Consider the following 14,267-nt stretch of genomic DNA (forward strand, 5'->3'; position numbering starts at 1 on the left):
CTTCTCATTAAATTATTTATTATAGATTTTTTTATTAGTGACACATTTGGGGAGAGGATATATTCCAAAACATTCTGAAAATACAGTATGAGAATTAACTGCATAGTTACTAGAAATGTTTACCATGGATAATATGCAATTTGCATGCATACAGCTCATTATGCGTGTCATTGTCTTCTCAGGTGTGAATCACGCCCACACGCATATTGCCTTTCCAAACAAAACGTGTCTTACAAAGTTTAAATCAATGTATTGTTTGATGTGAATGATTAGGCAGGATGATTTTCACATCATTTTGAAGAAAAAACTCTAAGCGACAACATTAGTCTAAAGTCTTGTGGACACATATTTAGTATGTGTTTTGTGGCCCTATTTTTTTCAATAACCATGCTTAAACATTATTCTCTCAAAAATACAAACATGTACATACATGTGGCTCACATATTATGGTAGCCCTGTTTGTGCTAAATAGAGTGAAATTACACCTTTGCCATTAATATGTTTTATAAGCAACTGAAAAAAGCACAAATTTCAGGGCATGTCAAAACATCTCAAGGACCCCCAAAAACACCTCAGACCCCAGACAGAGGGTTAAGGGTCGGTTTAGGGTCAGGGGTCGGGTTAGGCACTTAGTTGTGATGGGTAAGGTTAGGGTAAGCGGCTAGAGATTGCGTTGTGTCAATGAATGTCCTCATGAAGATAGATGTACAAGAATGTGTGTGTGTGTGTGTGTGTGTGTGTGTGTGTGTGTGTGTGTGTGTGTGTGTGTGTGTGTGTGTGTGTGTGTGTGTGTGTGTGTGTGTGTGTGTGTGTGTGTGTGTGTGTGTGTGTGTGTGTGTGTGAGAGACACCTTCTGTCCAGGTTTGATGTGAGCGTTGAGGTGTCTCAGAACCTGTCTCAGGCTGGTGTGTGTGCGTGTGTGTGTGTGTGTGTGTGTGTGTGTGTGTGTGGGTGGGTGACACCTTCTGTCCAGGTTTGATGTGAGCATTGACGTGTCTCAGAACCGGTCTCAGGCTGGTGTGTGTGTGTGTGTGGGTGGGTGACACCTTCTGTCCAGGTTTGATGTGAGCGTTGACGTGTCTCAGAACCGGTCTCAGGCTGGTGTGTGTGTGTGTGTGTGTGTGTGTGAGAGACACCTGCTGTCCAGGTTTGATGTGAGCGTTGACGTGTCTCAGGACCGGTCTCAGGCTGGTGTGTGTGTGTGTGTGTGTGTGTGGGTGTGTGTGTGTGTGTGTGCAACACCTTCTGTCCAGGTTTGATGTGAGCGTTGACGTGTCTCAGGACCGGTCTCAGGCTGGTGTCGTAACGAACGCTCAGGTTCTGGATCTGGATCTCTCCGTACTTCGGCCATCCCGCAGGAACCTGAGCCGGAGCTGGAACCACACACACCAGGACTGGCATTAATAACATTACACTCATCTTCCGTGAAGCATATACATATTGTATATTCAAATAGTTAGGAATGCTAATAATTATATACATTAATATTTTATTCATATTATTATATGGATTTACACTAGATCAAATACCAACACTGTAATTTGATTATGATTTATTATTATTATTATTAAATTCAGATATACTTCAAAATCTAAAAAAAAAAAAATTTAAACTTACTTTTGTAATGATTTGTAATTCATATAAATTCAAATATATTTTTTTGTATTATTTTTAATGTTCCCAAAAAAATATTCATTTTATTTGATATATTTGATTGTATAAACATAAACTATAAACCTATATCTTTATTTTCATTCAGATATATTTAAAAAGATATTTTATTTTTGTAATTAATACTAAATAAATTCTTCATATGTTCTCAAAAAAAAAAAGATTATTATTTATTATTACTTTTTTCTGAATGAATATGAACTACTGGTTGGTTCAGCTATATATATATTCACTACAATTCACCATGAAATTAATAATTTATTTATATATATTTTATTTACCTTTATACTTACTCTGATTATGATTTGAAAAAAAATATTTGATTCAGATATTCATATTTTTTTTTATAATTAATTTAAAAACAAAACAATGTTGCTATCAGTTGTTAGTTATAGTGTGTTTGTGTTCACTCACTCATGAGTCCGTCGTAGTTCTCCGCATCAGTGTGTATCAGAGCGCTGACTCTCTTCACACACCCCAACTGAACCTCCATATCAGCCAGATTACGCACAATCCAGTTCAGGTAGTTCGACACCTTCAGCAATACACACACACACACACACACACACACACACTGTTAGACGCCTGAACTCACACTGGTGACGGTTGTGTGGAGGCTTGAGTTCTCATTTACCATTAATGCATAGGTCAGTCCCAGTCCCACCAGTCCCGCTGAGAGCTGGCTGTATAACGCATTGGTTATAGAGGCGACAGCCGCGATCAAAACCACAAAAGCCCCGACGTATTCCTGCACACACACAACTCATGACCCATTTCCCTGGGACAACATGCATTATACAACTGCTAAATGAATATTGTCAAATGCATTTATTTCATGCTGAAATTAATAATAAGCAAATATATGTGGTATATATACAGTCGTCAACATTTGAAGTGGATCAAAAAAGTTCATCAAAGTTGACAAGAACGGGTATTGTTCAAAATTCATGTATAACTTTGATGAAAGGTTTTGATCCACTTCATATGTGGACTACTGTACATGAATATGTGTAATTTAAATATATGCAGATGTGTGATTACCATGCGAACCTCCAGCCAGCGATTGGCCGCCGTCAGGAAGAGCGAGGAGATGTTATTAGCATCTGTGTGTTCCAGCAGCTTCTTCTTAAACTTCTGCTCATGCCTGAGACAAAACACCGTCCAGTTCATATCAGCACAGGGCTGCTAATGCAGTGTGTGTGTGTGTGTGTGTGTGTACCTGAACGCTCTGATGGTTGTGAGCCCCTCTACAGTCTGAGAGAAATGGGACAGAAGCGGCATCTCAGTGCTGTCCTCCAACTGCTGCAGGTCTCTAACACACACACACACACACACACACACACACACACACACACACACACACACACACACACACACACACACACACACACACACACACACACACACACACACACACACAAAATCACCAAATACTGAAATAGACTAGATTACAATTTTGTGCAATAAAGCTTTTTTATATTTTGGGAAATAATAGGAAACATAATATATATATATATAATATAGATATAGCCAGAAAAATACAAATGCAATACATTATAAAAAATAAATATGTACATTTTGTTTCATTTAAACAATTTAAAATTTAGGGGAAATAATGAGAAATATAATACCAAGAAAACAATGGAAAATATAAAATAAAAACATTACAAATTAAATAAATTATAAAAATGTATGGCTTGAACATTTTTAAATTTTGAGAAATAATAGGAAATATAATACAAAAAACAACATTAAATATAAAATATATAAAAAATAAAATGTAATAAATTCTAAAAATTAAAAATGATTTTGTATCATCAAGAGTTTAAATTTTTTTGGAAATAATAGGAAATATAATATGAAAACTCCAATGGCACTATATCACACTAGTTAACCCCACAGAGTTCTGCCAGAGCTCGTAAATGGAGTGAAACTATAAACCACAGGCATTGTTCCTCTCGTGTGTGTTGTGTAAGTTCTAACCTGGAAGCGACTCTGAAATACTTCTGTATGAAGTAGCAGGCGACGGCCAGCGGCAGCAGAGCGATGAGGAACACCGGCGTGACGTACAAGATGACGCCCACCGCCGACACACACAGCAGAGTCGAGCGAATCAAACACTCCATTGTGACCGGAATATGCTGGAATAATCACACCACACACCAGATCTCAGATCAGACAGGCAGAACACGTCATGTGTCTCTCTAACCCTCTGTGCTCTGCGCGTGTCGCGCAAAAATGACCCAATTGTTTTATTTTATGTACTATATTTTAGTTCGATAATGTTTTTTATTTAATATTTTGTATTTTAAGGGATGTATTGTATTTTATGGTACTACATTATATTACGCTGTTTTTATAATAAATTTATTTACTTTTTGAGCATAGACCTGAAAATTAAATTTCCAACTTAAACTGTGGTAAATCTTGAATGCTTTAGAGCGACAGGCTTCAGTCTGATCTCTGTTCAAAGACGACACTTGGCAGATTAGCGCTTTAAAAAGTTGTTTATTGTAAATTATTATGAAAAATGTGCAAAAATACAATCTTAATTTGTAAATGAAATATATTTTTTCAAAAACACGTTTTACTCTAAAACTGTGAGAAAATCAAAGCCATAAATCTAAACAAGTTGTGTTCACATTTGAGCCTGATATCTAAAAAAAAAGATCTTTCAGTGAGAGTGTGTGTGGCTGCAGTACCAAACGCTTCCACTAGAGGAAATTCGTCTCACATTAATTTCCAATGCGCTCATTTTTGACCGCAAGGAGCACAAGTGTGACGATTTATTTCAGCACCATTTAACCAGTTCGAATCATGTCCATGATTTTATTATTTGTGTGTGTGTGTGTGTGTGTGTGTGTGTGTGTGTGTGTGTGTGTGTGTGTGTGTGTTCACTCAGCAAGTGCCAAAACCGTTACCAAGTTTCGTACCAATGAATAAAATAAAAAATAAAAAAACAAGTATAACATTTTTCGTTCAAAACTGTCAAAAGAGCAGCTGAGGGAAACCCTGCTGTACCTGATCGATTGTGTTGGTGTCAGTGGAGAATCGGTTCAGGATGTTCCCCAGTGGCGTTGTCTCGAACAGCCTGAGGAGAAACACAGAACAGCATGCATTTGGTTTCAGTCAGCATGAGCTGTGATGGCAGCCCTGAACACTCACACACTCACACACACACACACACACACACACACACACACACACACACACACACACACACACCTCATGGGCGCGAGCACGATGATGCGGAGGAGGCTGCAGTGAAGCTCTCTGGACACTCGTAAACCCGTCCACTCGACCGCCAGAGACGTGACGAGACACAGGACGATCCCCAGAACACACAACACACTGAACACCTGCAGGTACAGCGAGTGCTGGAACACACACTCCTGAACGGAAGATGGGAAACATGATTAACATACACTCAAAACACACAATCATTCTTAAAGTCATTCTTGATTGTACTTATTGTTTTAATTTGACTATTGATATTATTGTTGAGCTTGCATTAATGTTTTGTTTGTTTTTGTTCTGTACGGTGTCCTTGGGTGTCTTGAAAGACGACAACAAATAAAATGTATTATTATTATTATTATTATTATTATTATTATTATTATTAAAGGGGTATTTTACTAATAACTGAAGACGCTCAAAAGTTCGGGGATGGAACGAATTCTTAATATGTTTGAAAGGAGTCTCTTCTGCTTACCAAGGCTGCATTTACTGTATTTGATCAAAAATACAGTACAAATTGTGTTTTCTATGGAAGCTGGCTTCTGCCACAGAATAAAAAAATAAAACGGTAATTGCAACCTTTTTATATCGCAATTCTAACTTTATATCCCAATTGTGTGTTATAAAGTCAGAATTATGAGATATAAACATGCAATTCTGAGAAGAAGGAAAAAAATCACAATTACATTAATTTAATGTTAACATTAGTTAAGTGGCGGAAAGTCAATCTTTTTCCTTAGAATTGGACTTTATAACTTACAATTGCGAGTTTATATCACAATTCTGAGAAAATATGTCAGAATTGTGAGATATAAAGTTAATTATGTTTTTAAAATGTTTTATTCTGTGGCTGAAACAAGCTTCCATAGTTTTCTATGTGAATATACAGTAAAGTGTAATTTATTCCTGTGATCAAAGCTGAATTTTCAGCATCATTACTCAAATCATTCTAATATGATGATTTGATGCTCAAGAAACATTTATGATTATTATCAGTGTTGAAAACAGCTTCATATTTTTGTGCAAACAGTGATAGAATTATTTCATGAACAGAAAGTTCAAAAATTGGCATTTATTAGAAATAAAAATCTTTTGTAACATTATGTCTTTGTCACTTTTGATTTAATGTGTCCTTTCTGAATAAAAGTATAAGTGTGTGTTCACTAGGGCTTGCATAGACTAGTCGAGTAGTCGAGAGATTGACTACTTCAACCACTAGTCGGCGCTGTCGGAAACAATCGACTAAAATGGTGACCGTCAGATGTGTGGAAGTATTTCATCAAGAATGACAAAAGTATCGTAATTTGCCAACTCTGTAAGACTACTTTAAAATACAACAGCAGTACGACAGCTAAGCACAACCACCTACGACTGAAACATCCAACAACGAAGGCAAATGTTAGTGAGACGCACACCATGAAGCAAACAAGCATTGGTGAATTCTGTAAACGCCCGATTACAGAGAGGAGAAGACAGGTAATAATAGATTTACTCGTGGATTTTATAGTGAAGGATATAAGACCACTCTCTGCAGTTTCAGGAGAGGGATTCAGGGGAACTTCTTTGAACCCAGTTACACCGTTTCATCGAATGCTACACTCTGGAAAGAAATTGGCTACAAATACGACTCTTTAAAAGCGGACATTGCGTCTGAAATGAAAGGCAAGAACGTCTCCCTCACTACTGATCTCTGGACTTCTTGCACCATGGATCCATATATAACAATAACGGCTCACTACATCAATGAACTATGGGAGATGAAATCAAGGGTGTTAGGCACCACTATCATGCCAGGGAGACACACTGCTGTCAACATTGCACAGAAGCTCACAGAAACCATTAATGAGTGGGAGATACGCATGACAGCGCAAACAATATGAACGGCCACGGAAATCTGTGAGGCCTTGCCCCACCACATTGGTTGCAGCGGACACACGTTACAGCTTGCAGTTAAGGCAGGTTTGGATTTACCTGTGGTCTTGAAGGCCATTAACGCTGTCAGGCTTGTGGTCAGTCACTTCCGTCACTCTTCAGTGGCGACCCGCGCATTGAAAGCACGTCAGGAGCAGCTATCCATCCGAGGGAGAAAACTCCAAAGTGATTGTGCTACTAGATGGAATTCCACATTCGACATGTTGGATCGGCTTTACGAGCAGAGAATCCCAGTGCAAGCTGTACTCGCTGACGAAGCGGTAAGTAAGGTCCAGTATCAAAAAACTCTGGCAATAAAGTCATCTTGCTGGGATCTGATTGAACAGCTGCTTCCCATACTGAGTCCGCTAGCTAAGGCGACAACAATCATGTGTGGAGAGCTGCACGTCGGCCTGTCCTTTCTATATCCAGTGCTTATCAATCTGACAGAAAACACTCTGTGGCCCAGTGTGGGTGATCTCACAGCCACTCAAAGAGACAGTTCGGAAACAGCTGGTTATGCGGTTTAAACTGGACTCTGAAACCGTAGCCAAATCTCTACCTATTAGTGCGTGCATGTTGTATCCACGGTTTAAGCGTTTGCTGTTTCTACCAGAGAAAGCCAGAGAGGATGCCAAAGCTCATCTCACCGAATTATTGCACAACAGCAAGACAAAGCTAATAATCCATAGTAAATGGTATTTTGTTAATTTATTTATTTTATAAACCACTTCTTGATGCATATTTCACTATCACAACAGGTGAACAGGAGGTTGCCGCGGGCTGCAGCAGGACAACCAATGTGTTGCCCAGTGAGCATAAAAAACCAAGACTCGAGGCTGATCTCAAGGAGCTCTTTGGATGTAACTACAAAAGCAGCAATCCTACGACAAAGCAGCCAACTACCAGTGAAGATGAGTGTCAGGATTTTTTTCAGATGCCTGACATTCCCACCATAGGGAATCCTCTCGAATGGTGGGCATGTAATGAACAGAAGCACAGTCACTGCTGAATTTTCTGAGTCAATTCAAGGGCAAGAATGCGGTTCCACTGAAATTATTTCAGAGGCTCCTGGAGTATATGGCGTCCGCAGCGGTAGCCACTCCGCTCGGACTGCTTCATATGAGACCGCTTCAGCACTGGCTTCGCAATCGAGTCCCGAGATGGGCATGGCAACAGGGCACGCTCCGGGTACCAGTTACTCGGCCTGCCGTCAGACCTTCACCCCGTGGTCGAACCTCTCCTTTCTTTGGGCCGGAGTGCCCTTAGAACGAGTTTCCAGGCATGTTGTTGTATCAACAGATGCCTCCACCACGGGCTGGGGTGCCATGTGCAATGGACATGTTGCCGCGGGCTCCTGGACAGGACCCCAGCACCTTTGGCATGTCAATTGCCTCAAGTTGCTGGCAGTACGCTTGGCTCTGCACCGCTTCCGGGCGTTGCTCAAGGACCAACACGTACTAGTCCGTTCAGACAACACGGCGACAGTAGCGTACATCAACCGGCAAGGTGGTCTACGTTCCCACCGTATGTCGCAACTCGCCCGCCATCTCCTCCAATGGATTCAGAAGCATCTGAGGTCGCTTCGGGCCATTCACAACCCAGAACAGCTGAACCGTGCAGCTGACAAGCTCTCACGGTTTTAGCCACTTCCTGGGTAATGGAGACTCCATCCCCAGACGGTTCAGCTGATTTGGGAACAGTTCGGCAACGCACAGGTTGATCTGTTTGCCTCCCTAGACTCTTCCCATTGCCGCTTGTTTTATTGCCTGACCGAGGGGACCCTCGGCACGGATGCACTAGCACACAGCTGGCCGCGGGGCCTCCGCAAGTATGCGTTTCCCCCAGTGAGGAGCCTTCTCTGGCACCCACGTCCCAATCTATGGAACCTGCATGTGTGGGTCCTGAATGGTACGTGGCAGGTTTGAGTACCCTACCACCTAAGGTGGTGGCTACCATCAATTCCGCTAGGGCCCTGTCTACGAGACACGCCTATGCGTTGAAGTGGAACCTCTTCGTCACCTGGTGTTATTCTCACCAAGAAGACCCCAGAAAATCGGGTCCGTGCTCTCCTTCCTCCAAGAAGGGTTGTAACGAAGGCTGTCTCCTTCCACCCTGAAGGTTTACGTGGCTGCCATCTCTGCGCACCACAACCTTGTGGAGTCGAAAACGGTGGGACAGCATGACCTGGTCGTCAGATTCCTGAGAGTGGCGAGGAGACTAAATCCTCCTCGCTCTCCTCTTATACCCTCTTGGGACATCGCAGTGGTCTTATCAGCCCTGCAAAGAGCTCCCTTTGAGCCATTGTGATCAGTGGAGCTTAAGTTCCTGTCAATGAAGACAGTGCTCCTGGTCGCTTTGGCCTCCATCAAGAGGGTAGGGGACCTGCAAGCATTTTCGGTTGGCGAAGCGTGCCTGGAATTCGGGCCGGCTAACTCTCACGTGATCTTGAGACCCCGGTCTGGACACGTGTCCAAGGTTCCCACCACTCCTTTCAGGGACCAGCTGGTGAACCTGCAAGCGCTTCCCTCGGAGGAGGCAGACCCAGCCTTGGTACTGCTCTGTCCAGTACGCGCCCTCTGTGCTTACGTAGACAGAACGCAGTGTTTCAGGACCTCAGACCAGCTCTTTATCTGTTATGGTGGGAAGCTGAAGGGAAAGGCTCTCTCCAAACAAAGGTTGTCTCACTGGATAGCGGACGCCATTGTCTTGGCTTACCAATCGCAAGGTCGACCATGCCCCCTTGGGGTGAGGGCTCACTCCACCCGGAGTGTGGCTTCCTCCTGGGCTTTAGCGCATGGCGCCTCGCTAACAGACATGTGTAGAGCTGCAGGCTGAGCGACACCCAACACTTTCGCAAGATTCTATAATCTCCACGTAGAGCCAGCGTCCTCTCATGTACTTGCTTCCACTAGCCGGTAAGCAGGACCTGCTCGGTGTCATCGCTTGCTGTGCCATTCCACTCCACGGACTGGATATATGCGCTATTAAACTCAGATGAGTTCTTCTTAGACCCTGAGTTCCTCCTGCACTGTTGATGCCGTCACCAGAGTGCATGCCCGTTTGGTCAGCCCTCGTGATTGGCTAGGTGCCTCCATGAGCATGGTTCCCCCATTGGGCAACCCCCACATGTGTATTTCCACGGTAAGGCTCCTCCGAGCACGTGTTTTCCCTCGGCAAGTGCATCCCGCTCTCGGATCATATGGGTATTCTAAGTCCTCCCTACGGGTAGGCGCTGTGTTACATATTCCACCTGGGATATGCCACCCAGTGTACCTTGGTATTCTTGCGTTAAGCCTAGCCCTTCGTCCGTGCTATTCTCATGATCCCCATTTCGCCATTCACTGATGTAACCGAGACGTTACTTATAGTAAACAATCCAACCAAACCTGAACTGTGTGTGAACTCACCCTTGATTTATTTCAAAAACAAAAATCTTACAGACCCAACCTTTGAACGGGAATTACCCTATTATGAAAATTCTATGAAAATGTGAAACACTTTTACCAGAGAAAAGTTGCGAACACACAGTCTACTGGGACTCGAGCGAGACACAAACATCTGCGGTCAGACCCTTGAGACTACAGAGCCTGATGTTACTGCAGTGTGTGTGTGTGTGTGTGTGTGTGTGTGTGTGTGTGTGTGTGTGTGTGTGTGTGTGTGTGTGTGTGTGTGTGTGTGTGTGTGTGTAAGTGTGTAACTTAACTATATTTTGGGGACAAATCTGTACCCAGAAGTGACCAAAACCAGACAAAAACCTCCTTTAGGGACGTCCTCATTTGTAAATCTGGTATACAAATAATGTAATTAAATTTTTTTTTTAAATGTAAAAATGCATAAAGTTTTGTGTGATGGGTTTAGGGGTCGTGTTAGTGTGTGTGTGTGTGTGTGTGTGTGTGTGTGTGTGTATATTCGTGTTTTTGTGTGTGTGTGTGTGATGGGTAGGTTTAGGGGTCGGGTCAGTATGTGTGTGTGTGTGTGTGTGTGTGTGTGCGTGGGTAGGTTTAGGGGTCGGGTTAGTGTGTGTGTGTGCATGTGTGTGTGATGGGTAGGTTTAGGGGTCGGGTTAGTGGTTAGTGTGTGTGTGTGTGTCTCAGTTCTCAGTGAAGGTGCAGTTCCTCTCACTGGTCTTGATCTGCGCTGCGATTACATGTGTGTGTGTGTGTGTGTGTGTGTGTGTGTGTGTGTGTGTGTGTGTGTGTGTCTGTGTGTGTGTGTCCCAGTTCTCTCACCCCAGTGAAGGTGCAGTTCCTCTCACTGGTCTCGATCTGAGCTGCGATTACGTGTTTGTGTGTATGTGTGTGTATGTGTGTGTGTGTGTGTGTGTGTGTGTGTATGTCTCATTTCTCTCACCCCAGTGAAAGTGCAGTTCCTCTCACTGGTCTCGATCTGCGCTGAGATGACGTGTGTGGTCCAGTGAGCGAGCCAGAAGTCGATGGCCACCATGAGTGTGTGTTTGCAGAGCTGAGAGAACACGAGCAGAGCGAGCAGGACCAGGCCTGCGGATCTCAGGTACGAGAACAACGAGCTCCAGGGGAGGTGGGTCCTGTGACGCAGCTCCGCCCTGAGGCTCTCCTCATCTGTGCTGGCTGAGCTGTCTGCAAACACACACACACACACACACACACACACACACACACACACACACACACAACACAACGCCATTCAATCTCATTCTGACCGAGGTTAAGCAGAGTTCAGCCACAGATCACGCTCAGATCAGCCGGAACGAATTATATGAAAGTGAAATGTATAATTTCGGAATTGTCCAAATAGTGTATACATGTATATATAAGAGCTGGGCAACGATTAATGCACTGTGTATAATTATTTTGTATATATAAATACACACATATGCATGTATATATTTTAAGAAATATTTGCATGTATATACTGTAAATCTAAATATTTTATAACACATTTTTCTTAAATATATACATGTGTGTATTTTTATATACAAAATAAGTATGCACAGTACACACACATTATGTAATGTTTTTAAACACAAACTTTTATTTTGGATGCGATTAATCGTTGCCAAGCACCAATATATATATATATATACAGTGCTATGCATAAGTTTAGCCACCCATGCTAAAGTTGACTAAAAAGAGGAATAAAAAATTATCTTTTGGAAATTGAACTTAATGCCTTAATTTAAAAAATTAGGAAAAATCCAACCTTTAAGGACACCAATTTTCTTTGTGAATGAATAATGTATCGTAAATAAATAAATGTTCTTCCTTAAAATACAGGGTGCATAAGTTTGGACACCCCTATGTTAAATTTCCATAGAGGCAGGCAGATTTTTATTTTTAAGTATTTTTTTATTATTATTTTTTAGGATACTATGCATCCTAATAAAGTTCCCTTGGCCTTTGGAATTAAAATAGCCCCACATCATCACATAGCCTTCACCACACCTAGAGATTGGCATGGTTTTATTTCAGTTAGCCTAATAGCTGGTTTGATTTGCATTGAGAGATGATCTTATGGAAAGTACCCCATGCCAATCTCTAGGTGTGGTGAAGGCTATGTGATGATGTGGGGCTATTTTAATTCCAAAGGCCAAGGGAACTTTATCAGGATGCATAGTATCCTAAAAAAATAAATAAAAAAATACTTAAAAATAAAAATCTGCCTGCCTCTATGGGAATTTAAAGGGGTCATATAATGCCATTTTTGTACAAGCTAATATGATTCTTTAGGGTCAAAATTAAAAGTTTGTAATATACTTTAATTAAAAATTCTCATTAGTATTGTAAGAAAACACTAATTTTACCTGGTCAAAAACAGCTCTGTTTTCAGCACGCCGTTTCAGTGCATGTGTCTTTAAATGATAATGAGCTTTGCTCACCCCGCCCCTCTGTTTTGTGGGTACACCGTATTAGACATTCTCTGACTGTATCTAACACAATAACCACGTGTTATTCGTTATAAACGTGGGATTATGAATTATATTGAGAACGTCGTACATAGAAAACATGCCGTAATGTACCCTGAGTGTAAACCTTAGACGCATTCATCGTGAAGCCTGCAGCAAGGTTTGCAAATTTCGCAAAGATTAATATAAATACTAATATAAAGGTTAATAAAACATTACACTCACATCTTCTGGAGGTTCAGCAGGAACACGTTGGTACCGATCCGTTTTTTCTCGTTTGTGAAGCTGTCTGGTGTGAAATGATTCGCGCAAACATGAAAGCACAGACGATCGTGGGGAATCCCCGTGAGGGAATCCCCGCGTCAATCCTTTGGGCATATCGCTTCAAAAACAAAACTCAGCCACTGCTTCTTCAACGGCTCGGATTTAGGAACATCCAAATGACTGCTGTGTTCCTTATTACATCTAAGAACAGAACACCACAATCGCTTAGACGCCATTCTACTCCAGCATATCAACAATGGCGGACTACTATGACGACGGCTGTCACAGCTTGCTCAGGGCGGGTCTTGTGTTGAAACACGGCTGTCAATCACAATAGCGGGAGGGGCGTACGATCTTATGACGTCACAATATCGAACGGCTTGATTTCAGAGATGGTCAAACATATAAGGAGATTAAAACAAAACCACTGGATGGATTTTTATCATGATAGGATGGTTGTGTACAGGCACTGCCAACAGACATTTCAGTGCAATCAACTTGTAAAAGTGCATGTACCATTATATGACCCCTTTAACATAGGGGTGTCCAAACTTATGCACCCTGTATTTTAAGGAAGAACATTTATTTATTTACGATACATTATTCATTCACAAAGAAAATTGGTGTCCTTAAAGGTTGGATTTTTCCTAATTTTTTAAATTAAGGCATTAAGTTCAATTTCCAAAAGATAATTTTTTATTCCTCTTTTTAGTCAACTTTAGCATGGGTGTCTAAACTTATGCATAGCACTGTATATATATATAGTATATGTCAATTTATTTGTCATTAACTAAAACTATATAAAAAAAAACTGTAAAAATACAATAAAACATAAAATTAAATGTAAAAATTATTTAAATAAAAGGTATTTAGTAACATTTAGTTGGTTGATACTAGTGGCACAGAAATAACTCACTTCTCCTTTAAAAGCAAACGTTTGTGATGAGCAATGATCAGATATAAACCGTCACAAGCTGATCTGGAAGCAATGATTTAATTTAAACAGAGTCATTTTCTCAGAAGGATGATTGAATAAACATGCAGAACGATAGCAGAAATGAACTCATGCGTGACGAGGAAGAGGGAGAAGTGCATTTCTCAAACACTTCATGCATTTCAAGCCTCAGACTCGTACAGGACTGTGAATGTCATCATGACCGTGGAGATAATGCAGGACGGGATATAATGAGCATCACTAATGCCACAACAGAAGCGTATCCTTGGGTTTCTCGTGGATATAAAGCACTTTAAAATACTTTCCACCTACATACTGAACACCTCATTTTATTATTAAAGCTCA

The 14,267-nt window shown here is 41.4% G+C and overlaps 1 protein-coding gene across 1 annotated transcript in view; it reads right to left on the reverse strand.

Annotated features, from left to right (window-relative positions):
- abcc8b (ATP-binding cassette, sub-family C (CFTR/MRP), member 8b) overlaps positions 1 to 14,267 on the reverse strand; it is a gene marked incomplete at its 5' end in the record, with an annotated part of 114,266 nt that overhangs the window by 10,427 nt on the left and 89,572 nt on the right. The window contains 9 exons of the mRNA XM_081372289.1: positions 1,243 to 1,373; positions 2,086 to 2,206; positions 2,306 to 2,419; positions 2,713 to 2,815; positions 2,891 to 2,983; positions 3,655 to 3,812; positions 4,693 to 4,762; positions 4,897 to 5,063; positions 11,173 to 11,417. Coding sequence (XP_081228415.1) covers positions 1,243 to 1,373; positions 2,086 to 2,206; positions 2,306 to 2,419; positions 2,713 to 2,815; positions 2,891 to 2,983; positions 3,655 to 3,812; positions 4,693 to 4,762; positions 4,897 to 5,063; positions 11,173 to 11,417 — 1,202 coding nt within the window. The remainder of the gene's footprint in view (positions 1 to 1,242; positions 1,374 to 2,085; positions 2,207 to 2,305; positions 2,420 to 2,712; positions 2,816 to 2,890; positions 2,984 to 3,654; positions 3,813 to 4,692; positions 4,763 to 4,896; positions 5,064 to 11,172; positions 11,418 to 14,267) is intronic.

Source organism: Scardinius erythrophthalmus (genome assembly GCF_964197995.2).
Source record: "Scardinius erythrophthalmus genome assembly, chromosome: 8".
Classification (NCBI taxonomy): Eukaryota; Metazoa; Chordata; class Actinopteri; order Cypriniformes; family Leuciscidae; genus Scardinius; species Scardinius erythrophthalmus.